The sequence below is a fragment of the Fusarium poae genome, chromosome 4, assembly GCF_019609905.1.
Source record: "Fusarium poae strain DAOMC 252244 chromosome 4, whole genome shotgun sequence".
NCBI classification, from domain to species: Eukaryota; Fungi; Ascomycota; class Sordariomycetes; order Hypocreales; family Nectriaceae; genus Fusarium; species Fusarium poae.
The window spans coordinates 5,757,583-5,782,937 of record NC_058402.1 but is presented as its reverse complement, the minus strand read 5'-3'; the positions used below and the strand labels follow the sequence as shown (position 1 = coordinate 5,782,937).

General features: G+C 48.1%; 7 protein-coding genes across 7 annotated transcripts; 5 read left to right on the top strand and 2 right to left on the bottom strand.

The window, feature by feature from the left end:
• Positions 1 to 340: 340 nt before the first annotated feature.
• Positions 341 to 658, top strand: FPOAC1_011944 (uncharacterized protein; the record flags this gene model as incomplete). Its single annotated transcript, XM_044856311.1, has 1 exon — positions 341 to 658. The coding sequence occupies one exon, from the start codon at positions 341 to 343 to the stop codon at positions 656 to 658; it is 318 nt and encodes a 105-aa protein (XP_044703624.1).
• A 2,853-nt stretch (positions 659 to 3,511) lies between these two features.
• Positions 3,512 to 4,376, top strand: FPOAC1_011943 (uncharacterized protein; the record flags this gene model as incomplete). The annotated part of the gene is made up of 3 exons (XM_044856310.1): positions 3,512 to 3,515; positions 3,587 to 4,001; positions 4,058 to 4,376. 3 exons carry the CDS (start codon positions 3,512 to 3,514, stop codon positions 4,374 to 4,376), a joined length of 738 nt encoding a protein of 245 aa, XP_044703623.1.
• Positions 4,377 to 5,387: 1,011 nt separating this feature from the next.
• FPOAC1_011942 (uncharacterized protein) lies at positions 5,388 to 10,207 on the bottom strand (the record flags this gene model as incomplete). Its single annotated transcript, XM_044856309.1, has 3 exons — positions 5,388 to 5,465; positions 5,520 to 9,870; positions 9,975 to 10,207. 3 exons carry the CDS (start codon positions 10,205 to 10,207, stop codon positions 5,388 to 5,390), a joined length of 4,662 nt encoding a protein of 1,553 aa, XP_044703622.1.
• A 3,007-nt stretch (positions 10,208 to 13,214) lies between these two features.
• Positions 13,215 to 15,164, top strand: FPOAC1_011941 (uncharacterized protein; the record flags this gene model as incomplete). Its single annotated transcript, XM_044856308.1, has 1 exon — positions 13,215 to 15,164. The coding sequence occupies one exon, from the start codon at positions 13,215 to 13,217 to the stop codon at positions 15,162 to 15,164; it is 1,950 nt and encodes a 649-aa protein (XP_044703621.1).
• Positions 15,165 to 15,550: 386 nt separating this feature from the next.
• Positions 15,551 to 17,002, top strand: FPOAC1_011940 (uncharacterized protein; the record flags this gene model as incomplete). The annotated part of the gene is made up of 1 exon (XM_044856307.1): positions 15,551 to 17,002. The coding sequence occupies one exon, from the start codon at positions 15,551 to 15,553 to the stop codon at positions 17,000 to 17,002; it is 1,452 nt and encodes a 483-aa protein (XP_044703620.1).
• Positions 17,003 to 17,083: 81 nt separating this feature from the next.
• FPOAC1_011939 (uncharacterized protein) lies at positions 17,084 to 19,481 on the bottom strand (the record flags this gene model as incomplete). Its single annotated transcript, XM_044856306.1, has 5 exons — positions 17,084 to 18,623; positions 18,671 to 18,863; positions 18,922 to 19,119; positions 19,177 to 19,345; positions 19,398 to 19,481. The coding sequence occupies 5 exons, from the start codon at positions 19,479 to 19,481 to the stop codon at positions 17,084 to 17,086; spliced, it is 2,184 nt and encodes a 727-aa protein (XP_044703619.1).
• A 714-nt stretch (positions 19,482 to 20,195) lies between these two features.
• FPOAC1_011938 (uncharacterized protein) lies at positions 20,196 to 25,095 on the top strand (the record flags this gene model as incomplete). Its single annotated transcript, XM_044856305.1, has 13 exons — positions 20,196 to 20,967; positions 21,070 to 21,434; positions 21,483 to 21,699; positions 21,752 to 22,497; positions 22,546 to 22,719; positions 22,767 to 22,929; positions 22,977 to 23,348; positions 23,404 to 23,524; positions 23,580 to 23,651; positions 23,701 to 23,751; positions 23,800 to 23,864; positions 23,919 to 24,630; positions 24,678 to 25,095. The coding sequence occupies 13 exons, from the start codon at positions 20,196 to 20,198 to the stop codon at positions 25,093 to 25,095; spliced, it is 4,248 nt and encodes a 1,415-aa protein (XP_044703618.1).
• Positions 25,096 to 25,355: the final 260 nt, after the last annotated feature.

Below are 25,355 nucleotides of genomic sequence, written 5' to 3'. Positions count from 1 at the left end.
CGTTGCGGTTTGGAAACAAGGTGAAGATGTGTGTATAGTGTTGTCTGTTTGACGACTAGAGTCATGGGAATGTCACTGCTGATTGATCTGAAGTTTCATGAGAAGAGACGGCATCAGCTGTAGAAACAGAGGAGCAAACAGTGAAGAGCCAAACGGCTCTCACATCCTCTACGGCTATAAATCGTAGAGCCCCCTTCTCATGAAGCTATCATCACAACTTTACGCAACGATCAGTAGCCCACTTTGACGAAGCCTCTCTTCTATCCCATTCATACCTCGGACGAGACTACTCCATACTTGACTACCAAAACCTCAGCAACTACCACAGAGCTACCGAACCATGTCTGACAAGAACAAGGACATCGACAATGCATCTTCCAAGAGTTCGGATGCCTCAAAGCAGCCATCTCAAGTTGATCCATCTGGCTCAACCACGCAGAATCCGCAGCTACAGAGCAATGTACAGCCAGCAACAAACGGAACCAACACCACTCAAACAGCAGTAGGCCAGATCGGAAACCTACCCATCAAGCCGGATGAAGGTCCCTGGAACCCACACACCCAAGGCCGGGCTCTCAAAGAATCTGACACGCCGATTGACCCAACGGACGAAAGGTACCTTCACATCTCGGACGATGAAGGAAACGAAAGCAAGTAGAGTCCGAGACGCGTTGAGCACAAGCGTTAAGACGCATGATCCAAAGACCAGGCGAGAAGTCTTGACGAAGCCAGGTTGAGTCCAATATGGTCTGGATTTATATGTAGTGACGCTTAGTGTCTCATGGCAGGATGTTCTTTGGCACGTTGGGAGCTGAGGAAAAGATCGAGTTGTTCAGGAGGATTCTTGAAAGGCTGATGATATCGGATTACTGGTTGTCGATCATCGATCGACTTGGGCCAAGATCAGGTCAAGATAGGAGACGATTTATTAGTCCGAGACATGTTTTATCCAATTCATCACGTTTCCGCAAAAGTCTAATTTCAAGTGCCCGTTGTTTTTGAATCAGCATTTCGGCATGAGGAATGGCCAAATCTGGCGGTCAGGATGGATTTGGTAGGTTACATTGTTTTCATCGTCAGGCTTTGGTATGAGACGAGATGAGGTACTAGAATGTTGCTGTTTAGAGAAATCTTGGCAATTCTTGGTGTAGTGGACCAAGACCCCCACCAAAGATTAGCCTGAGCTGTTACGGTTATAGTGGTGACAATAAAAGGGTCATTTCTGGATTGTCCAAACTCAACCTGTGAGTAACTACCTAGGTAACTAGACTAACTCGATAGTAGACTACAAAGTGCTTGTCATTCATTCATTCATTCATCGTCATGCCCGTCAATAAGACACGCATTAATCGCCAAGCATCAAACGCAAATTTCTCGTATTTTCTTTTTAACTTTGGGTTGTACATATGGATTCGTAGAGTCTGACTGTACCACATCAGCAACACATCATGCGTAGAGTAGGTACATATGAGAATGAGTTGATTCTTGGCAAGGGTCTTGAATGACCAAGGCAATTGACCTGCCGTTTTCTGATGATATAGTAAACTCGACGAACTACATAGTACCGTAGCCTTCTGTATTGGGTATTGAATGGCGAGGGGGGAGCAAAAAAAAGAGGCACTCTCGGAAATTGCAATGACGGCGAAACCCAGAATGAGCCAATTGGGGATGATACTGCAGGTGGAGAGGGACTATTTCAGGCACGCAGCTCGGGCCGCTTACTGGTCTGGGCTCGGGCTTTTGCTCATGGATGAAATGGGCTCTCTAGTGCTTTCTATCTGTAAAGTAAACAATTAACACTACCTACTAAAAGAGGGATGAGTTTCTATCTATATCGAGAATCTATATTATTATGCCAGACTATATGTATATATTACTTGCAAGTGACAGCTGCACAGTACTAATCTACTTTACTCTGTATTTTATGTAATACAGTGACAAGACGGAACACGCTGAAACTGAGACGCTCTCAGACGTTTTGCCGTCCAAGGGACGGGAGACAGGACAGATGAAAACAAAACAAATATGCAAGACAGCTGTTGTCAACAATAACATCACCACAAAAGGCATAAAAAGGGGGGAACTGATGTTATTATCATGCAAGATGATATTTTGGGTTGTCAAAAGTACAGAAACAAAAGTCTTGTCCAGACCTACTCTGTACTGCGCCAAGGCTAGGCCATTGGATTTCAATTCTTGACCGCGTGATACCATCCATGCAAATACCATGACTTGGATCTAGATAATAACGGTACATGAACCTCAAGTACCGACACCATATCGAGATGACCTCCGGCCTTTCCGTAGTTACTTGGGTCCCAAGTCTCTTGGCGCTCTTTTCTTAGTCTCATTCGATTGCTTCACTCGTAAAACACGGCACTCATGGCCCGGCCTGGGCGCATATTATCACTGGCTGATAAACAACCGCCCAGAGCTTTTACGGACGGACGCGTATGTAGTCTATTTCCAAGGTTTCCCAGCTTTTTTTCTTTCTGTTTTTTGTTCTGCATTGTATCTTTTTTGTCTTCCCTTTGTAGCAAGGCAAGCAAGTAAATCAAGTCTTCATTTCTCTTGCATTCCCTATTGTTGCTGTGTCATTTCCTTTTCAATTCCAACTCATTCTCTCTGTGTCTCCCTCTCTCTCGCTTAAGCACTGAATTTTCGCCAGTAAAAAAAACGACAGCCATAATAATTAAAAGGAAAATAAGTCTCCAAAAGACGAGACAATTACCTCCACCGTTCAAACGACCCTGGACCCCACTGTTGAGGCAGGTCCTCGGGTTCTTTGATTCTACCGCTTACAGTGACTGATTCGCCCCAATTTTTCCCCGGCTGCAGGCTGTCGTGCACTGAAGTACCTACATATGTACCTCTGCTGCGCCTTCTCACCCACTTCTCTCTTCCCGTCCATCCCCCCATCCCATCCCAGCCCAGCCATTTGTATCTACCATCCAACAACAAAGGATTTAATTCTTTCCTTTGAACCTCACTCGACTTGTTACCGACCGTGATCGCCTGACCCTATTACTCTTTGCTATTCCCCTCCAACTATTGCACTAAATCTCCTGATAGAAATAAGAGGTTGGGCATTCGTACTCTTGTTTATTCCCACCTCCAATAGTGGCTTGGGTGACGACACGACTCTTCAATAGCGCACGCAAGCCAGCCTTGGCTTTTTTGGAACCTGACAACAGTGGACAAGACAAGACAAGACAAGACAAGACAAGACAAGACAAAAAACAAGACAGGCCAAGCCCGAAAGACTTGCCTCCCTCCAACCAAGTCCCTACCCAACTCTAATCCTCACTGTACTGTAACACAGGCATACAAAGGACTGGACCGTCCGCTCCGGTGGAACCGACACAACCTTAACCGTCCCGTCGTCTCTCGTTTTTGTACTGGTCAACGTCCTTCACCTTCATCCTCACGGCCTCGTCGCTCGTTTTTTGTCGCTTCAACAACTTCAACCTCTCCGATTTGGGTTTTTGCTAACCTTTAATTCACCGTTACAATGGGTGCGTCATCATTCCTATCCCAAGTCGACTCGCATATCGAATCCCCTCATACTAACATACGACTTACGCAGCCGACCAAGGAGGAGCTGGCGCTGCAGCCCCCATGACTACCATCGTCCCTTTCAACAATCAGCAAGTCCTTCCAGCTTGTGCCGCCGCCTGTGGCCCTCTCTACGATGCCAACGGCGCCTGTGTTCCACCCCAAGTAGCCGCTGATGCCGGTCCCAAGGCCTACACATCATGTTTCTGTCTCGACCAGCGAGTCGCCGCTTTCAAGACAGCGACCCAGGGTGTATGTGATGAAGCATGTGGTGCAGAAGGTCTTTCCTCAATCGCTGGCTGGTTTCGCAGCATGTGTGGAACCGCAGCCAAGACGAATGGGGGATCAACACAACAAAATGGACAGGGTTCAACAGCTACGACGGCTGGAGATTCTTCATCAACCGCTGGTTCAAGGCTTTCCAACAACGAGGGTGGTGGTGACTGGTACGTTCTTACCTCATTCCACCAAGGTCTCGTTACCAGTTCTAACACGAAAATAGGATCTCAAACCATTGGCAGTGGGTCATCATGATCGTTGTTCTCGTTGTCGGCATCACCGCTATCTGGGTCGGTGCCTGCATTTGGCGTCGCCGTTACCTTAAGAAGAAGGATCGCCAATCTCATCTCATTCAAAAGCATTCCGGTTCCGCCTCGCGACCATCTTGGGGTCCCGGTATGGAGGCCTCTGAGGGCGGCCTGCCTTACGACGACGAATCGAACCGAAATTCGCATGGCCTCATGCTCCCTGGTGCTACCGCTGGTGCTGTAGAAGAGGAGCCAAAGGAGAAGAAGCGATGGATCGTCCGCGACCGAACATGATGATGGTCATCATCACCATTTATAACGCCCTTTTCCGACCTCCTAACGATTCTCCTTGCCATGTCCCGAGTTCCAATCAAAAAGAAAATTCTACCTAGTACTGTCCGCCTTACGACATAGACCGCGCATTCACCATCTATACGGCCTTGCTCTATTTGATATCATCGACTGCCTTTGATTTTGATATTTTTTACCTGGGCGGATCATACCCAGTATAGACGAGGCTGCAAACGCATTTGATGCAGGCGATCAGACTTTGATCACGGTTGAGAAATACCGTCTGCAACGTTCTATATGCTCCGCCGTCAATGCCTTGATTTACGTTATCTCGTCTAATCGCTGTTTTTCCCAGTGGCGTTTTTGTTTTACGGTACAACCAGGCGTTTGGAAGAAAGAATACGGGCGGCGCATCCTCACGATTTGTTGTTCTGTCTGATATTTTTTTCGGTGACTGTTGCCACGGAGCTTATTTGACTTGCATCTGTGGGATACAACGTCAACAACAATTGCAACACTGAAGGGGAATTGAAGTATTATTTTGTTTTTATTCAGGCCAGAACGGAAATATTATCTGGTTATCTATCTGACATATCTATTACTTGCGGTTTCCCGAGCACTCGAGGAGGTTTGGAATCTATCCTTGATACAGCTTATATAGCAAATTCATCCACATGCGAAATGCTCAACTCGCAATCACTTCGTTTTCTTGTTCGGTATAACGACTTAGACGATCGTTGATTAGATATTTAAAAATGTTGCAAGGATGTTGATGTCACGTCGTATCTACTAAGTGTAGGATTCGAATGACGTCGCCAGCAACGTCCCACGTTTCAACAAACTGTTCGATAGGCAATGAGGCTCAACAAAGTTTCGTATATTCAACGCTTAAAAATGCTTGTTATTAACCTAATCAGGAGAATGCTTATAGTAGTTTATGCATCGTATTGTATGTGACTCAAGCCTACGCCCAGGTCCCCACCCTCATCATCCCATCCTTCTCTTCAACCAATTTTATGCCTTGGTCTGTTCTTCCATAGCGTCCATGTACAAGTCAATCAGACAGCCAGCCGACCAGGCTTGTGTAGGGCTCTGCACAGTTGTTAGCATTCATGGGCAATGTATTCAAAACACAAAGAAACTTACAGAGTCGGCGCAGTATTCGCCGTTCTTCTGTGTCAACTCTTGAAGACCAGCCCAAGGGCTCTCCCGGATCATCTTCTTGCACCCGCCAAGCCTTCTGGTAACCTGCTGGAATGCCTCAGTGCGATCTTCAGTTGTTGTTCGCCTCTTGAGGTCGAACTTGAGGAGGGCTCGGAGGAAGAATCCAGTGGGCCAGATCCACTCAGGTCCTTGGTGATAGTTGCGGCCCTTGCTTGTTGCGAAATCATCACTGTCTTCGCTATTAACGTAGTAAGGGCGGTAGTTAAGATCCGCAGGATCCAAAGTCGCCATTCCTTGAGGTCCTCGGAGAGCCTCGTCAGCAACACACAGAGCATGCATCGCGTGATCGGGATCAAAGAGGGCCGGTGCAGTGGTCATGGCGATGGCAAAGTTAGGACGCAGTTGGTAGTCCTCGTACTCCTTGCCAGACTTGTACAGATCTTTGTAAACTCCACGCCGGTTGACAATAGTAGTGTTGACATCGTACTTGGAGTCATCTTCAGGCGAGACAGGAACATAGTAGCATCGCTCGAAGTTGCTCTTGAGCAGACTGGCCCAGTCAGCGAGCGAGACAGAGCCACCATCGGGTTTCTCCACACTCCCATACGCGTATTTGCCTTTTCCGTGGAGTCCAGCGAGCCAGTCTAGAGTGCTATATAGCATACCGGTAATCTCAATGGCAGCGCCATCACGAGGAGTACCAGGAACACCCTTGGAGCCTGCTCGCTCACTTTCGCCCATCTTGTCCATCCAGGTACCGCAGTTGAATTGGTTGCCGCCAAAGATGATACCATTGTTCCAGTCGACATAAATCTCCTGATTGAAACCTTCATCCTTCATTTGGGAATCAATCTGGGGGCCAGCATTGGCCTCCCGGTACTTCATTCCGGTAGCATGTCTTTGAAGTGCTTCTTGAATTATCTCCTCAATGGTACTCTCCTTGGAGTATGCCCTCTCGTCATCGGTAGGGAACCAAGTATCGTCATAAGGTAGGAAACGGCGCTTGACCTTGGCCTTGAGGATGTCAAGACCTTCGGGGGCGAACCGTGCGTAGTCTTGGATACACTGGAGGAAGAACCAAATTGAATCTCGAGAATTGTACCTGGGCGCGTCACCACTGCTAAGAAGGTTGGGGATCATGCCGTGCTTCAACACGCTGGCAAACGCCAAGATATGTTCCTTGGCGTCATCGTAACGGCCAGTGCCAAGAAGAAGTCCACGGAGGGCAATAAACACATCTCGGCCCCAACATCTGGCCCATTCCACAGCAAAATGGGGAAGACCAGCAGCCAGAGAAGGGACCAACTTGTTAGGCCATAGAGATGCCGACTTGACATAGCCAACCTGCTGTACACTGACCATTGCTAAACTTTGCAGGAACCACTGCCCATCTCGCACACTGGAGTTCATGAGCTCCAGAGACCTCTCCCAACTTGCCATGTATGCAGTGCGCAAAACAAGGCCAAAGTATCTAGGAAGCAGGAAACTGGGAATCTTCCTGATCGCATCGAAGCGCTCTTGCAACCATCTCAATGGCTCGGCAATAGCCTCGTTTCCGGGGGTAGAACTGATTCTCTGTAGTCTTGCCAGAATGAAATCTAGAGCCCATTCACCATCGCGAAGATTTTGACATAACGGATGAGCGAGGTTGTTTTCCTTGATGATGTTATTGAGAATGCTCCACCATCCCTGGAGGCCGGCATAAACAAGCTTTCCATGCCCAGGAATATCGTAAACACCATCTCTCCCATCGCTCTCGGCACGTTCCTCAGCTTCGCATCTGTACATAAGGAAGTTGAGGTCAGACAAGCTGAGTTCACTCCACGCCGCCTTGGCCCCTGAGGTGACATAGTTGTCCAAGCCGGAGGAATGTTCAGCAGCAGGGATCCAGGTCTCAAAGAGGGCGATACTTCCTGGGGGGAACTTGTCACGCACGGTGATTGTGGTATCGTCACCGTTGACTTCCATTCGAATACCAGGTACGTCCTTAACCCGACTAGGCAAGCCACGCAGGTATTTCTTGTCACTGACCGCTTGTTTCGTCGCTTCCTCACTGGCATTCACCTCGAGCATCCAGCTGCCCAGGTGTCGAGCCTTGGTACCAGTAAGATGAACAGGGCTAAAGTCACCATTTCCATTACCATAGCCTGGGAAGGCCGTATGTGCGATGAGAAAGTAGCCCTTACGAGATTCAGGGTGTACTCGGTGAACAGTAATGTACTGATCCTCGTGATGGATATGAGTTTCATCGTATCCATCCTTGCCCATCAAGGTGTGGATCTGGTTGAGAAGCTTCTTGACACCGCCAATGCCGTCCTCGCCGCCTCCTATCTTGATCGGCTTTGATCCGGAAGAGGCAGAGGTATAGAGCCGAGTCTCATTGACCAGATCCACGAGCTTGGGGTAGATTTCGTCGTAACCCATGACACTTCCAGTAGCACTAGAGCACATGCAGACAAGGGCAGCGTTGGGTAAAGTGTCGCGAGCATCACGCTTTTGAGCTGGTGTCTCGTTGTCATGGGTGCAGTCCATGAAAAGAGCATGTACAGGACTGGGCTTGATCGCTCGAATGATCTCTCTGGATCGGGGCGCATTTCCATTTGTGTCGCCGTTCTTGAGTCTTGTCGGGCTGCTTGATGGAGTGCGGACGTCCGACTTTGAGACTTCATCAACCTCGAAGCTTCCAATAGGTCGACCGCCGTGTCTGTGCACAAGCCGGCTGAGTTCAGCGGTACTCCATGCCTGCATGGCCTCACGAATGAGTGAGCTGAGACCGAGACGCTTCACAAATACGTAGTCCATCTCTTCAGACCCCGTGAACAGCTCAGCGACTACATACAGGTCGGGTCGCACGCGACGCGCCTCATCGAGGATATGCTCAGCAACGTGGATCGGTGTAGAGTGGCAGTTGTCAATACGAAGGCCTGCAAAGTACTTGGCAAGCGTGCGAGCGTATTTGGTCATATGCTCCCATAGCCAAGGGTTGTCTTCAGGCCCGGAGCCATATCGCAACTTGACACAGTCGCCCCAGACGATGACTTCTCGTCGAAGGTAGACCCTTGACTCAGGACCAGCATTATCAACCAGAGCATTACCCCCCCAGACCCATCCGTTGTTGACCAGGGCCATCTCTTCGGGCTTGAGCTTGTTTGTTGTGTCGTTTTTAGGTAGCCGGGTAAAATAAGGCTCAATCAGGGGGTTCTCCTCGTTAATCTTACCAAGTTTGGGGCCATGTTCATCGAGTCGAACATACTTGATCCTGTTAAAGATCTGTTGGAGTATATCATCCACTTCAGCGTCATACTCCTTGTAGAAGTCAACATTGAGGATATTCAGAATCTCGACGATCTTGGCTCTAGCAGCATTCTCGTCAGAAGAACCAGCCAAGAAGCTTGCAGCGACGTCTGGCTTCACGCGCCTGCGGAAGCGCTCGCCCATTCGGTCAGTGCCAGCCAAACCGACTTCCCTGAAGAAATCAACCTGCTCCTTGACTGACGCAGACTTGGCATTGTCCAACTTTTTCTCGAAGTCCGCGCTATCCTCAGAGCTGTATTTACGTCCCTGGGAGAACGCCTTGACTGCCTCGTCGGCATCTCGGTCGACGTCGAGCGCATAGTATTCCCATAGCCTAATCTTGGCGAGGACTTCGGTCTTGATGGCGTTCATAATGAGCAGCAGATCGTCGGTAGACTTTACTTCGGTAGGAAGTCCAAGCTTCGCCAAGTTGTCACTCAACTCCAAGAGACTTGTGTCGAGTTGGTAAGCAGACTCGAGCCATGGGGCAGTGATCAAATTGTAACCAGCCTCGGGATGTTCCTCAAGCCATTTAGTGTTGTTGGCTGTGTGATTTAAAACAATGTCCGTCAAGCTCAGCAGAGAATGGTTGCGTTCAAGACTGTCTACCATCTTCTGCACATCCTCCTCGCCAGCGGGGAAACAGGCTGGGTCCCAGCCGAGCTGGTCATATAAACTATACGGGGAGTTGGATATACCGCGCACTTGGAGAGGAGTAAAATGGATCATGTTGTAACCACGATCGCTGATACCATGAAGATGACGCTCCCAATCATTGGGGTATTTGCCCATGAACTTGCTAATGACAGAGAAAATTGACAGGGCAGGCAGCGGCAAGGGCCGGCCGTCAAGCTTAAGTCTGGGCGCAACATCAATGTAGTAAAGAGGGGTCTTCTTGAGGTTGTCCTTTTGCTCAGAGCTGGTTTCTAGCTTATTCTTGAGATCGGGAAGCTCGGCGTAGGTTGTGTAGAAGGCATAGGCACCAGGTTGGTGAATGGGAATGGAGATTTCGAGTGTGCGGTTGAAATCGGGTGTAAGTCTGTGATGCGTCCGTGTTAGTCCTGGTTGAGCTTCCCTACAACGTTGCAACGGCCTCGGTGGCTTCAAGAATGATAAATTGACCTGGGAGAGAATTCAACTTACTTAAACTCGCGGAAATGATCACGACGGAATTCAACGCCTTCGTCGGGGATATTGACCCAAAGGCTGCCATGACGGCAGATGGACGAGGTACCTTCGATGGCAAAGCGAACCGTCACAGGCTCTTGAGACCTGGGAGCGAGATAGATGTATTCGCCCTGCACCTGAGGTGAGCCATCATCGTTGAGCGGCAGCAAATAAACCTCGTTGGATGTCATGGTGTGCGGTGGGCTCATGATGAGAGAAGAGAAGAGCGAGAGCTACGTGCCCCGCGAAACGACAACACACAAGCTCAGCTCGCTCAGTCGGACAGTAACCAAGGAAGCGCTTTACACTACGCAACGTGCCTGTCGCAGTGGAGCTACCGATCGATGGCTAACGGCTCGCGTCCACAGTAGGTAAGTTAAGCTGGTGGGGGCGGAGGTCAAGGAGCTCCGTAGGCGCTACTCGAGTAGTTTTTTAGTGGGCTCGTTCGGTTCGGTTCAGGGATCTGGGATCTGGGTTATCGAGCGGGATCGACAACCAGAGGGAGTGACAGGAGGGACAGAATATCCTAGAGATAAGGGAGGAGGGACAGGACTCGAATCGGTGGTAATGTAAGTTAGAAAAAGATTCAACAAAGGGAGAGAAAGTTTTAAAAAATGTGTCTAGGAATAGATAGACTAAGGCAGGCCGGCCGAAGAGTTGTTTTTGGAAAGAGGGTGAGAAATTGGAGTGTTGGGTTGACGAGGTGAAGGACACGAGGAAGAGACAAGAGCAGGAACGAGGAGAGGAAGAGTTTCGTCTACACCAGAGGAAAAAAACGAAGTAAGAAGAGAAGAAGAATAAAAAGCAAATCACTAAATCATCATAAGCCTTTTTCCATTTTCAAGTAACCGAATTTGGACAGCTCAACAAGTACGTTAAGTGCCTCCTTACCTAGTACATACGGTTAAGCTACATCGCCATGAAGCAATTGGGTTAGTTTCTACTCTACTCTATTCCATCCCATCCGGCCTGTCAGATACTTTAGAAATCAGCTATGTACGACCTTGGATGTTGTTTTTTGGCGGTCAAGACGGGGAACTAGGTTGACTGTCCGGGAGTATCGGCTTTTTGCTATTCCAAGCTGTTGTTCCTGGTAGTCGAAAGGGTTGCATGAAACTCAACCTACTAACCTACAGAAAGTCCTTGGTAGCTTTGGATGGGCGAGGGGGTCAGCCAACAAAAACAACAAGTGAACAAATCACGCATGCTCAACAGAGGACCAAGCAAACAATTGGCTTTTTCAGCAAGGTGCCAGCCATGATGTTCCTGGCCTAGCTCAACAAGGTCTCGATATTCAGACAATAGGATACGAGAGCAGATGCCGTGCCTTGGACGGAGTTGGCCTAGCTTTAAACGTCTCCGAGCCAAAACCATGATCTGTCCCGACGCCTCCAAGACAGGCCAGGGGAAGCTTCGTAAGGCATGGAAGAGGGAGGTGAGGGGAATCTTCCGAGTGCGGCTCTCTAGTCTTGATGAGGAACTGATTGACAGGAGCAAGATTGAGTGGTGATTGTTGTTTTCAATATACCTAGGTATCTTTATAATGAAATTGAGTTTTGTTGGGCATGTATGTGTATCATTTAAACTCTTATTCACCTCTTTCTTTCTTTCCTCGACTTGACTTCAAGCTATTGATCCTTGACTTACGTCATTCAAGTGCAATCCAAAATTTTCCCCATGTATGCTCCAAATCAATGCCCCGCTCCGAATGTCGAGATGACGGGGCGCTAATTACTTTAATACTTAGGCCTCTTAGGGCAACGCTCGGGGCTCTTGTGCCTTGATCGGCAGGCTCAAGCTTTTGGGGACAGAAAAGAACAAGATTTTTTTGTTAATCTACCGATCGATAGATTCCAACTGCACGAGTGGTTGACCGCTCAATCCTAAGCCAAGTCTTGAGTCATGCAGTAAGAAATGCTACATACGATATATACATATATGCATGATCTGAACCATACAACAATGTCGCTTGTCGATCTTTCTCCACGAAGAGGGGAATTTTCAAGGTGAGACATTCTACCCTGGAGCAATTTGCTACGATAGCCAAAACAACACAGAAAATCGTGCATACATGATAATTACGATTAACATAGTCTTACGTATAAATTCTGATTGTTAGATTCTCAAAGATAGATACACTTGAACAAACTCTCGCCACAATGTGTACGTGTGTGTGTGAGTATTGGATTTAACAATAGTAAATGCGTTTAGTGCAGAACTGTGCTACATAAACCAGTGACGATATCACCAAAACTGCTATGGCAGAAGTATGCGTCTGACAATCTTAGTAAGGCCCGGAGCCTACAGCTGATATGTGTTGGCTTGGACACCCATACCTCTGGAATTGATGAGGTTTTTGCTTACAAGTTGAGATCACTGGGTGTATCGGAACAACTAGTCTAGTATCGTAAATCAGATAACTCATAATAGAAAATTTGGTTCCTAACTATGTTTCAAAGTTTTTATGATATCTTTGACAGAAAATCTACTCGATTAGTGTTTAATACATGTCATGAAAATTGGTAACTGGCAGTTCCATATTCATATCTACCTTAGTACTTGCCTACCTCCTACCTAGGCCTCAGGGTATCAGAAAAGTTGGCCGATGTAAGCCTAAGAGATGAAATTAGTGGGCCACTTAATGTGCTTTAGACTATACCTCTTAGACTACTTATTTTTGTAACCTAAGACTTAGGAGGTCATTTTTTCTGCTACCCACTAGCTAGGTACAGCCCCCAAGGGTAATAAAGGTGAATTCTGTTACCCAGATGGCAATTGGCTAACCTAAATGGTTAGATCTAATTGAGTCCGAGTAGCTCTACTAACAAATTGGAGTCTAGCATATACACTGGTAAGTACAAAGTTCAGTGGCAAAATTCACCTTTATTACCCTTGGGGGCTGTACCTAGGCACCTAGGTATGATAGTGTCTACCTAGACGGGCCGCTTTACCGCCTGCTCAATTCGACCATGATCATATCGCAGGTGGCAGAATTTCGTAAATTTTAGTTGAAGTTTGACCTCAGGAGCCATGCAAACTCTTTTCAAGCAACACGATTATATGCTTCGCCGAGTTTGGCAATCAAGGTTGAAGGTTGGCATCGGTGCGATTGCGAATCTTACGACTCGTCTCCCGATTCTGTATTCAAATCGCAACCATCCAACCTTTTGCGACAAAACCATTGCGTTTCGCCAATTTTCGACTACCACATTAAAAATGGCGATCGATAACGTCAAGACGGACACCGTGACTGTCGAGGGGAAAGAGTACAGGACTGTCACGGAGGGAAAGGCGACTATTCTGGTCCCGCAAGGTGCCAAGATTGGCGAGGACCGTGGGGAAGTTCAGCAGGTCTTCTACAACCCTATTCAGCAGTACAATCGCGATTTGTCTGTCCTCGCCATCAAGACATACGGCGAGATGTCCTTAGAGAAGAGAAAAGAACAATATGAATCAAGAATGAAGAAGCAAGGAAAGAAGCGAAAGCGCGGCGACGATGTTCAAAAGCCCACCGAGAATGCTAAGGAATCCACACCTCAGGATGAGCCGCAAGCAACTGAAGAAGTTGCAAAGCCCGATGTTGCCGATCCCACCCAATCAAAGAAGGAGTACAAGCCCTCTTTCCGCATTTTGGATGCCCTGTCTGCGTCGGGATTGCGAGCGCTTCGATATGCCCACGAATTACCCTTTGTCACCTCTGTCAAAGCCAATGATTTGTCGGATACAGCCGCCGATTCGATCAGGATGAATGCAAAGCACAACGGACTGGAGGATAAGATCAATGTCACTCAAGGTGACGCACTTGCGCTCATGTACCGTGGGATTGCGGACGATCTATCGAACAGGGATAAGGCAGGAAGTCCAGGCAAGGCCAACAAGTTTGATGTCATCGATCTTGATCCTTATGGCACCGCTGCGCCATTCTTTGACGCTGCTGTGCAATCCGTGAAGGATGATGGCGGCCTTCTCTGCATCACTTGCACCGACAGTGCGGTATGGGCCGGACACAGTTATTGCGAGAAGACATTTGCGCTATATGGTGGAATCCCTATCAAGGGCATGCACTCCCATGAGGCCGGCCTACGACTTGTTCTCAACGCTGTGGCCACGTCTGCAGCTCGCTACGGATTGACGATTGAACCTCTTCTCTCGCTCTCTATCGACTTCTACACAAAGTTCTTCGTCAAGGTGATAAAGTCGCCCCAGTCGGTCAAATTCCTTGCTTCAAAGACCATGTTGGTCTATAGCTGCGATGCAGGTTGCGGTGCTTGGGAAACACAGCATATGTTGAGGAGTAAGCCTGCACCAAATAAGAAAGGCAATGGAGCCTTTTACAAGCACACTATGGCTCAGGGTCCATCAGCCGATCGACATTGTGAGCACTGCGGACTGAAAATGCACATCAACGGCCCTATGTATGGTGGACATATTCACTCTCAGGAGTTCATCGAGAGACTTATCGAACAGATTCCAAAGGCCGACCGTTCCATTTACGGCACGATGCCCAGACTCGAGGGCATGTTGCGGACAGCTCTGGAAGAGAACCTGCCAGGTCCTGAGGTGAAGGAGCCCGTGGATCCTAAAGATGCTCAGCTTGCGGCTATCGACAACTACCCTTTCTTTATCATCCCAAGCCGTTTGGCTAATGTAGTGAGCTGCGTGACACCTAGCGAGGATATGGTTCGAGGAGCGTTGATACATCTGGGTTACCGAACCGCCAGAAGCCACTGCCGACCAGGAAGTATCAAGACGGACGCTCCGTGGTCCACAATCTGGTGGGTTATTACGGAATGGATCCGCCAAAAGTCGCCTATCAAGGAATCTAGCATCAAGAAAAACTCAGCAGCATGGAAGATTCTGACTGATGCTGGAATCATCGGACAGGAGAAGCTTGAGACTACAGAGGAGACAGTCAAAGACGACTCCGCAATGGAGGGCGTGGAACAGAACCTACCTGAAGCCGCTGAAGCCGCTGAAGCCAGCTCCGCAAGTGCACAGAACGGAGAAGATAGCACTGTTCCTAGTGAAATGGAGCTGCGCAAGACCCTAGTCTTTGATGAGAGCCTGGCACGTCTGGCTCGCAGACGTGGAGAGCAGAAGTACGTACGATACCAGATGAATCCACGAGAAAATTGGGGTCCTTTGGCGAAGGCGGCCCGCCGATAGTAATGTAAATTTGATCATGTACTTGCTCTCAATGTTTCTTTTGCTTCACTGGCTAAAACAAGCGATCCTTGAGCAGTTGAAATGACGACACATGATCGTTGGTGTGCCTGAGTAGGCATTATCTTTTCGTCAGCAAAAGCCCCACAAAGGCCGACGGAAGTATTGCTGAGGGCTTTTGAACTTGACTTGTTCATCATCTTTAACTTCAACAGCCCAAATACATCACCCTTGAGCCGAACGACTATTGCATCCTCCTTTGACGGGCATCTTGCATTTATTTATTTCGCATTCATTTATGATTGGCTATTGCGCCAGGAATCAATAAAGATATCACACCCTTCCATCTTCCGCCTGCCCCCGTCTTTGATCGTTCATATTTAAATAAAATGTCCTCTCCATCGGCAGCGTCTCTTGCAATTGAAACTCTAAACGTCGAAGATGTTTCATTCACCGATGAGAACCTCACGTGGACTAGCACCGGGACATCCGAGAGCACGTCGCGCCATGAGCTTGTGTTAGTTCGGGAGGTCAAATCAAGCGCAGAGTCGCCGTCGCATTATCTTCTCTTCTTGCTCAAAGAAGATCAAGGTAATAAAGAGCACCCGTGTAGTCTCTCAATTCTGAAAACAAACGAGATTCCCTCGGAGCTTCGCAGCATTACACTAGCAGAGCTTCCCCCTCATTTGAAGCACGATTCTGCTAACGAGCGTGGTATCACAAATCAAGTGGACGTTGTGGTCTCTGTGAAATCTGGAGTAGGACAAGCCTTGAGAGTCTGGCAAGATGTACTGAAACCTCTTTGGGAATCGTTCACAGGCGACTCTGAAAAACAGCAATATCGTCTCATACAGACTGATAGTGCAGAGACCGTTCCAGATTATGCACGCCACTTGTGGGCTTCAGAGGAGCGTTCAAAGACGAAGACTGTTGTTCTTCTCAGTGGAGACGGCGGCGTCGTAGACCTCCTCAATGGCTCTGATGGAGATAAAGTACCCCGAATTCCACCCACAATTGCGCTACTCCCTCTCGGAACTGGAAATGCCCTTTTCCATTCAACCCATAAACCTCTATACACCGAATCAGGCCCAAGCCCGCTTACACTTGGACTCCGAACGATATTTCAAGGGGTAGGCGTTAATCTTCCTGTATTCCGAGCCTCATTTTCACCAGGATCTCGAATCGTCAAATTCACGGGCAAAGTCACTCCAGCCAATGACCCAAACCAGATGAAGAAGGAGGAAACTTCCATCACACATCTACAGGGGGCTATCGTTGCTAGCTACGGTTTTCACGCGAGTATTGTTTATGAAAGTGATACCCCCGAGTACCGCGTTCACGGTGACAAACGGTTTGGCATGGTTGCCGCTGAGCTATTGAAAGAGTCTCATCCCTATGCTGCAAAGGTATCTATCCGTCGTCATGGTTCTGCCACCTTTGAAGACATTCCTCGCGAAGAGCATGCCTACGTGCTCGCAGTTCTTGTCTCAAATCTCGAACGAACATTCACAATATCGCCTTCCACTCGACCTTTGCAATCGCAGCTTCGCCTTGTTCACTTTGGACCCATCGGCGGTGATCGGACGATGGATGTCATGATGAAGGCGTACAACGGGGGCAAACACATCGGCATGGATTGGCCTGATGGAGAACGTGTAGGTTATGACGAAGTGGACGAGGTTAAGATTTCGGTCTTGGAGAGTGATGAGAGGTGGCGAAAGGTGTGCATTGATGGGACGATTGTTGAAATACCTAAAGGGGGAGATATGGCCATCAAGATGATAGGCCGTGACCTTTTTAAGATCCTAGCAAGTCCCCGGGTTCTGGAAGATCGCGTCTAATGCTTTGGGATTGATGTTATTCGTTGATTCTCTTCTCTTAGACCAGATAGTTGGTTCCCTTCATTGCTGAACACTAACTATCTAGCCCTGAAGTAACTTCTTGACCCTCTTCTCCATCAGCTGCTCAAATGCATCCACGCCATTCTCTAACGTGCTCATATTACCCCCTTTCAGTCTATAAACGACTCGTCTTCTCGCACTCTCCTCGTCCTCATCCCCATCTGTTTCCTCGTCCTCCTCCATCGCACCCTCAATCACGCCGCGCATAAACCACCGGTCGTGACTCACAAGAATCACAGCACCCTCCCACTCCCTCAATGCTTCTCGAAGTGCCGTAACGGTTTCGTAGTCAAGATGAGTGGTGACTTCATCAAGAACAAGGCAATGAGGTCGTCTCCAGAATAGACGAGCTAGTTCGCAGCGCACAACCTGTCCTCCCGAGAGTTTACAAAGTGGCACGTCTGATGCGATTCGGCCCGGAAGACCGAGCTGGCCCAGAAGACCGCGGATATCTCCTTCCGTAAGCTCACCCTCGACTTCTCGAGTGAGGAGAGCGAGAGCTGTAAGTGTAGGCTCTGAGCGACCAAGGGTCTGTAGAGCTTCAACAGCGTGTTGGGAGTAATACCCCAGTTTCAGTCGGGGATGCGTCGTCAGAGTTCCTGCTGTCGGTCGAGTGTCTTCCACCAGAAGTTTTATAAGCGTCGACTTGCCAGCGCCATTGAGACCGAGGATACCGATACGATCTCCCATGCCGACAGATAGGTTGATATCTTGCACAACAAGAGGGGTTTTGGATGAGTAGCGGAAAGACACATTCTCCAATGATATCAGAGCGCCAGGAAAGCGCAGATCAGGTGGCTCAGGAAGATTCACTACGACAGGACGATCCTCCGGTGGAATATCAATTTCCTCACGTGCTGTCAAATGATAGCCTGCAAGATCTCTGTTGAGCTTGAAGCGACCTCCTTTGGCACTGACCTGCAAACCCCAGCGATTATCGAGTTTCTTCTGACGAGACTTGGCCTGGCGCAACTTATTGGTGTCATCGTTTGCCTTGCCAGCTTTCATGTTGGCCGCGATGGACTTTTCGATATGCGCCTTCTGCTTATCTTGTGCTTCTTTCATAGTGGTCAGCCATTGTTTACGCTCACTCTGCGACTCCTCGTAGGTGGGTAAGTCGCCGTGGAAGTAAGTGAGTTGCTTGTCCTTGAGGATGAGAAGATCGGTGCAAAGAGAGGTAAAATCGCGATCGTGCGATACGAGAATAAGAGTAGGAGGATTATCATCGTCTTGCAGACCTTGGAGATAGCGCTGGAGCCATATAATTCCTAAAAGGTCGAGGAAATTGGTGGGTTCGTCAAGGATCAGGATGTCTGTTTCTTGGACGAGGGCTGTTGCAAGAGAAGCGCGCATGTGCCAGCCGCCAGATAAGCTTGAGATCGGTTTTTGAATGAGGACCTCAGAGAAGCCTAGACCTGTAAGGATCTTTTTTGCCTTTGATTCGATCTCCGATACGCGGGTTGGGTCCATTTGAAGTTGGAGATCTGCAAGCATATCGACTGCTTCTTGGGTCTCGGTTTGGAGCGTTTCAGGGGAAATATCTCGGCTTGACTGCCGAAGCCTGGACTGAGTTAGAGATTGCGATGAAAGGAAAAGGAAGTATCGTACAACTCATTCGACTCTGCTACAACTTTTTCATATGCTGTAAGGGCTTTTCGGGCTTGCATGCCGCGGGCGCCGCTACGAAGTCGAGCATCTTTATCTAAACGAAAAAGACGCTCTTGATGCTTTTGGTGTTTGTGCTGCCTCAAGGCCTGTACGGGGGCAAATGGATCAGACGAATTTATACCCTCTGCAAGGCCTGGATAGAATGTTAGAGATTTGTCAAAATAATAGGCGGAATAGGTGGGTAAACGTACCTTTGATGTCTTGTTCAATGGCATGTTTGGCGGTCGCTTTTTCAATGACTTGCTCCAATACAGATGACTGACTACCATCGGTTAGGTTTGAATCTTGCCCCTCTATTTCATCAGTGAGTTTAGTCTGCTGTAGGATAGCAATTTTTGTTTCTTCTGGGATACCAGGGATGAGCTTTTCGGCGATTGCTTTGAGGAGTGCTATAGAGTGTGGTCAACATCTCGAGCATTCGTTGTAACACACAGACATAAACCTACTGGACTTCCCTGTCCCATTGCGTCCTACCAGGGCATATTGTTGTCCCTCTTTCAGCCGAAGCTTGGCAGCAGAAAGAATTTCGATGCCATCACTTTTCCCCTTGGCCTTTCCCTTGGTGGTTGCTTTGTCGCCCGAAGTTACAATGATATTCACACCTTCGATGTCGAGCTGTATGTTGTTTAGAATTGGAACGGGGTTTATCATGAATTGACGTGCTCACTTCGCGATGGTTGGTGATTTGGAAACGCGTTTGCTTGGAGTTGCAGAGGATGGTGGCTACAGGTTCTGATGCCGTTGAGGTCATTGTCGGAAGAGAGATTGGGAGTTATGTAGTATGGGTTTAGAGATGAAATCAGATATTGATGAAAGAGAGATGACGGATTGAGCATGTAGTTGCTATAGCCGGAGGTTGTTCTGAAAGACGAGGCGTGATGTTATATAGTTGAATTCAACGTTGATCAATATTTTCTTAGTGGCGATCTACACAAGCACAGTAGCTGTACAATCTGTAAACTGCCCTATTTGGTATTTGATTCTTGGCATTTTACTATAGTTTCGTACTGTCACTAGTTCTCGATTGTTAGTGTCTTTGTTAGTGTATAGGTACATTAAATTGTGACACAGTTAATTGAGTGACTCACGCCGAATGACTTGTTTACTATTACTTGTACCTTTTTCTTGGGGCACAAGAATTCATCAATTAAGACGTTTAGGAAAGTAAATAATGCTATAATCAGATTTATACGAATATTGATTATTAACTGATTTTTATTCTTAAAAACTAACCTACGTTTTATAGATCCAAGCAGATAGATACCTTAGTACCTGCCTGTTGTTGTTGTGTTATCGTTCGTTCGTTCTTTCCTCTTTTCGGCTGAAATAACCACCTTCCTATTCTGTCACTGTTATTGATGACTGCCAGTGATAAACAAATAAATAGCAACTCATAATTTCCTCTCCTTCTCTCTTAACCTTTTCTTCCTTCAACTTCGCATCTTCAACGTCCACCCTTGTCACTATGAACTCTACAAACTGTGCTGCGTCTGTTGACGCCTCCTTTGGTCCATTTGTTCCTCCTGAATGCCGCCATGGCTTCGACTTTACCCTTGTCTTTGAACAGTCCATCCTTGTGCTTTTACCAGCCTCTCTTCTTCTTGTTATTGCCCCTTTTCGTATCTTCCACCTCCGAAACGCTCCAGCTAAAGTTGCGGGTCATCTTCTTCGCTCTGTCAAGTTGGCGCTTATTGCTCTCTTGGCTGTGCTTCATCTTGTTCTCGTCGTGCTCTGGGCAACTATGACTCGCCCTTCCAACACGCGTCTAGACCGCGTCTCCATTGCTGCTGCATGTGTATCCTTTGCCTCAAGTTTGGTGTCATGTGTCCTCTCCCGCGCCGAACATGCCAAGTCTCCTCGTCCATCTTCGCTCTTGAATGTCTTCTTCGCCGTGTCTTTGTTTCTGGATGTTGCGCTACTTCGCACCCTCTGGCTTGTTCCCATCAACGTGGCCATTCAGGCTGTTTTCACGGCGGCCTTTATACTCAAGGCGATGCTCGTCGTCGTTGAAGGGTGGAGCAAAGCTCCGTATCTTGTCTCTGGCTCCGGGTTTCACTCACCCGAAGTCACGGCCGGGCTTTATGCCCGGGCTGTTTTCGCCTGGGTGATGCCGTTGCTGTTGACGGGCTTTCGAAAATTACTACGGCCGATGGATTTACTAGAGTTGGATGAGGAGATGGGCTCGGCACAGTTGACCGGCAGGTTCTGGAGTCATTGGAATAGGCACAACCAAAAAGGTTTGTCTACCTTTCCCTTTCCCCTTTCCCTTATTAGATAGCTTTAAGTAGATTATATTCCAAACAATCTCGGTGATGTCTATGTACTAAATGCTGGCTTAGTTCCGGCCCGCAAGCATCGTCTCATTCTTTGCTGCATCACCACTCTACAATGGCCTATTGTTGCCGTTATTGTTCCTCGACTGGCGCTTCTTGCATTCACTGTATGCCAGCCGCTCATCCTCAACCGGCTCCTTGTGTTTCTTGGCGATGTATCTCAGCCAATCAACATTGGTCATGGTCTCATTGCAGCATACGGTCTGGTCTATACAGGCATTGCCCTTTCTCAGGCCCTTTACTGGCATCGCAATGCTCGTTCCGTCACTCTATTGCGAGGCGTCCTTGTCTCCGCGGTATTCTCCAAAGCGACTGAACTGAGCACTACGGACACAGACGATTCTGCGGCCGTGACACTCATGTCTTCTGATGTAAGATCCCTACCAATGCCAAGATGATGAACTAACATATATCTATAGGTCGACGTTATTGTGAGAGCTGTCAGAGAGATCCACGAGTTCTGGGCAAATATCATCCAGCTTGCCATTGCCACTTGGCTTCTAAGCACTCACATAGGTTACGCAGCGTCTGGTCCCATTGTCATCTCTCTCGTAGCCCTTACCGCTACCGTTCTCGTATCACCATTAGCACGCAAATATCAAATTGGCTGGCTCGAAGAGACGCAGAAACGAGTTGGTTAGTATTTAGTCCCAGATATATACTTGAAACATGGCTAACTCACAGCCAGGCGTTACTTCAGCCATGATCGGTCACATTAAGAGCATTAAATCTTCCGGTCTGGCCCAAAATCTCTCTGACGCCATCCTCGGTCTACGAGCTGATGAGATCAGAGCGTCAAGACCTTTCAGAGTCGTTAGCAGTGTTACTTCTGCGATTGCTCAAATACCTCTAATGATGTCTCCTGTTGCTGCCTTTGCCCTGTTTCAGGGCGTTGCCTCGAGCTCTTCGAAGACACTTGACGCTACTAGAGTCTTTTCCGCGCTTTCACTCATTGTGCTTCTAGCACAGCCACTCTTTTTCATGTTTGAGGTTATACTGGACATGAGTGCTGCTTTAGGGGCGTTTGAGCGGATTCAAAAATTCTTGGTGCAGGAATCTCGTCTTGACTTTCGCAAGGTGCGGTCTTCATCAGACGTGGGAGTGTCTCAGCAAGGAGGGACATCCTCAATCGAGCTGCAGATGCTTAGAAACTCCATGGATCCTTCTATAGGAGATCCTGACACTGGCGGTTTGACCATGGAGGTCTCCCATATTGATATCTCTTGGTCAGAGGAGCGCCCTCTACTCCATGATTTGACATTCAACGTCGGCCATGGCCAGCTTGTTTTCCTTCTTGGTCCGGTCGCAGTGGGTAAAAGCACGTTATTGAGAGCAATCCTCGGGGAAGTCCCATTGAAAGCTGGGACAATCAGACTTCACGATGAAAGTCGCGGTGGTGGTGTCGCCTGGTGCGAACAGAGCCCTTGGCTTCTGGTATGTTTACCTAACGTGAAACTTATCGACGACTCACTAATCGACCAGAACCAAACCATACGTGAGAATGTAATTGGGTATTCTCGTTTCGATTCTGTCCTTTATCAAAAGGTCATCAAGGCTTGTGATCTCGAGAAAGATTTGGGTCAACTTCCACGAGGTGATGACACAGTTATTGGCAGTAAAGGTCTTGCCCTGAGCGGAGGTCAGAAACAACGAGTTGTAAGTTACGGACTAGGTATGTTGAATTTCAGATGCTGACGAATAAGGCTTTGGCTAGAGCCGTGTACTCACAGCCAAGAGTTGCCCTTCTTGACGACGTCTTCAGTGGCTTAGACCATCAGACTTCTCAAACAGTGTTCGAGAATCTTTTTGGCAAACATGGCTTATTCAGGCAATGGAAGACAACCGTGATTCTTGCCACTCAATCATGTGGGTTGTTTCATAGCACTGATGACCTATACCTAACTGTAAAATAGCCAACTTTCTCATTTCTGCCGATCATATCATTTGTCTAAGCAAAGAAGGGAGTATCTCTGAACAAGGCTCGTTTCAGACTCTCAAGAAATCCAACGGATATGTGGAATCTTTGCTGGACGACAAGGCAAAAGATGACAAGGCAAAACACTCTAACTCTGAGGTTTCGGGGATGGAAGTCGAAGAGGACTCTATCGATGAGACTGGCCAGCCAGAACATGAAACTCCACAGCAGCAGGAGGAGCCTAACGATGTGCGTCGACAACGCGGTGACTCGACAGTTTACAGATACTATTTTAGTAGCACTGGTGTTCCTTTCATGGTTACCCTCTTGGGACTCGAAATCATCTGGGCTTTTCTCGGAAGCTTTCCAAGTATGCTGCACTCATCCTTTGAAACCATTCCAAGGCAAAGCTAACTAGTTTCCAGCAATCTGGCTTAAGTTTTGGACTGATGATAATGAGAAAGGGAGCGACAGAGCTGGTTACTATCTTGGAATCTATGCTGCATTGCAAATTATTGGTGTCGTATGGTTTGCTATTCTCATTTGGTAACTATCTATAAAAATCCAGCTATTTGAGGGTTAGACACTAACGATGAGGCAGGTTCGTCATCGTCTTGGTAGCAGCAAAGTCGGGCATTACTCTTCACAAGAGACTGCTGTCAACAGTCATCAGGTAAGCCAATCTAACAAGCATGTCAAAGATGTACCAGTTGACATTTCAGGGCACCATTATCGCTTTTTACCACGACAGATCTTGGTTCCATCACAACGAGGTAATTTTGGGCTTCCAGGGGATGTTTTGAAGACTAACACCTCTATAGATTCTCCCAGGATATAGGAATGGTTGACAACCATCTCCCCCTTGGACTTGTTGTGACTCTCGCCAGTAAGCCAACACTCAGTAACCCGCTCTTCTGGAAACCTTACTAAAAAAAAACAGGCTTCTTCGGTGCCATTGCTAAAGCTGGCCTCCTTGCCGCTTCGACACCTTATATAGCAGCAACATTCCCCCTTCTGGGAGCCGTCTACTTCTACCTCCAACGCGCCTACCTCCGGACCTCTCGTCAGCTCCGTCTCTTGGACCTTGAAGAGAAAGCCCCTCTGTATACACAGTTCCTAGAGACTCTCTCAGGTCTAGCAACCATACGGGCCTTTGGTTGGAGATCCGCTGTTATCGAGGCCAACCACACTCTCGTAGACCGCTCACAGAGGCCATTTTATCTCCTCATGATTGTACAGCGTTGGCTAGTTTTGGTTCTCGATCTGACAACAACGGCTCTAGCTCTCCTCCTTGTTGGACTCGCTGTTCGTCTCCGCGGCGAAGTAGACGTTGGGTTGACTGGTGTATCGCTCGTTCAGCTAATCTCGTTGAGTGAGACTGTCAATATGCTAATCCAGTTCTGGACATCTATTGAGACATCTATCGGCGCTGTCGCTCGTATCAAACAGTTTGCTGAGGATACTGGAGAAGAGAACTTGATTGGCGAGACGCAAGAGCCTCCCTCACAGTGGCCAGATAAGGGTGCTATACAGATCAGCAACTTGACGGCGTCGTATGGAAATGATCAGGAAGATGCCCATAAGGCTCTTGATGCTGTTTCTTTTGAGATCAAGCCTGGGGAGAAGGTTGCTATTTGTGGTCGCACAGGAAGGTTAGTAGGTCAAACCCTCATCTCTCCATCAAACTGACTGTGTCCAGTGGTAAATCCTCTTTATTCCTCGCTCTTCTGCGACTTCTCGACTCCCAATCAGGCAGCATTGCCATAGACGACATATCTCTATGTTCATTGCCAAGGGATACTGTCCGTCGCCGTCTCATTACTCTTACGCAGGACCAGTTTATTCTGCCTAGCACCGTTAGACACAACGCAGATCCGCAGGGTGTCTTCTCTGATGACGACATCAACAGAGCGCTTCGTCTTGTTGACTTATTCGATGCTATAGAGGAGCACGGTGGCCTGGATGCTCCCTTTGACGAGGATGTGTTGAGCCATGGTCAGAAGCAGCTCTTCTTTCTGGCGCGGGCAGTTTTGAGAAAGCGTGATGGAAAGGTTGTTCTCCTAGACGAAGTTACAAGCAGGCAAGTAGACGACCAAGTCAAGAATTTGAGGGCTTAAGACAGCTGACTGAACGACAGCGTGGACCCCAAGACCGAGGAGTCCATCAAGTCCATCGTCGAACACGAGTTTAAAGATCATACAGTCGTGTCTATCACCCATCGTCTAAGCACGATTGTCAAATTCGACCGCGTTATTGTGATGGAGAAAGGCTGCCTCGTAGAGGCCGGTGAACCAAAGAATCTTCTAGCTTCGGGCAGCAAGTTCAAAGCTCTTTGGGCAACTAGACCTAGCTCAGAGGCCTGATCGATATGTAAAGC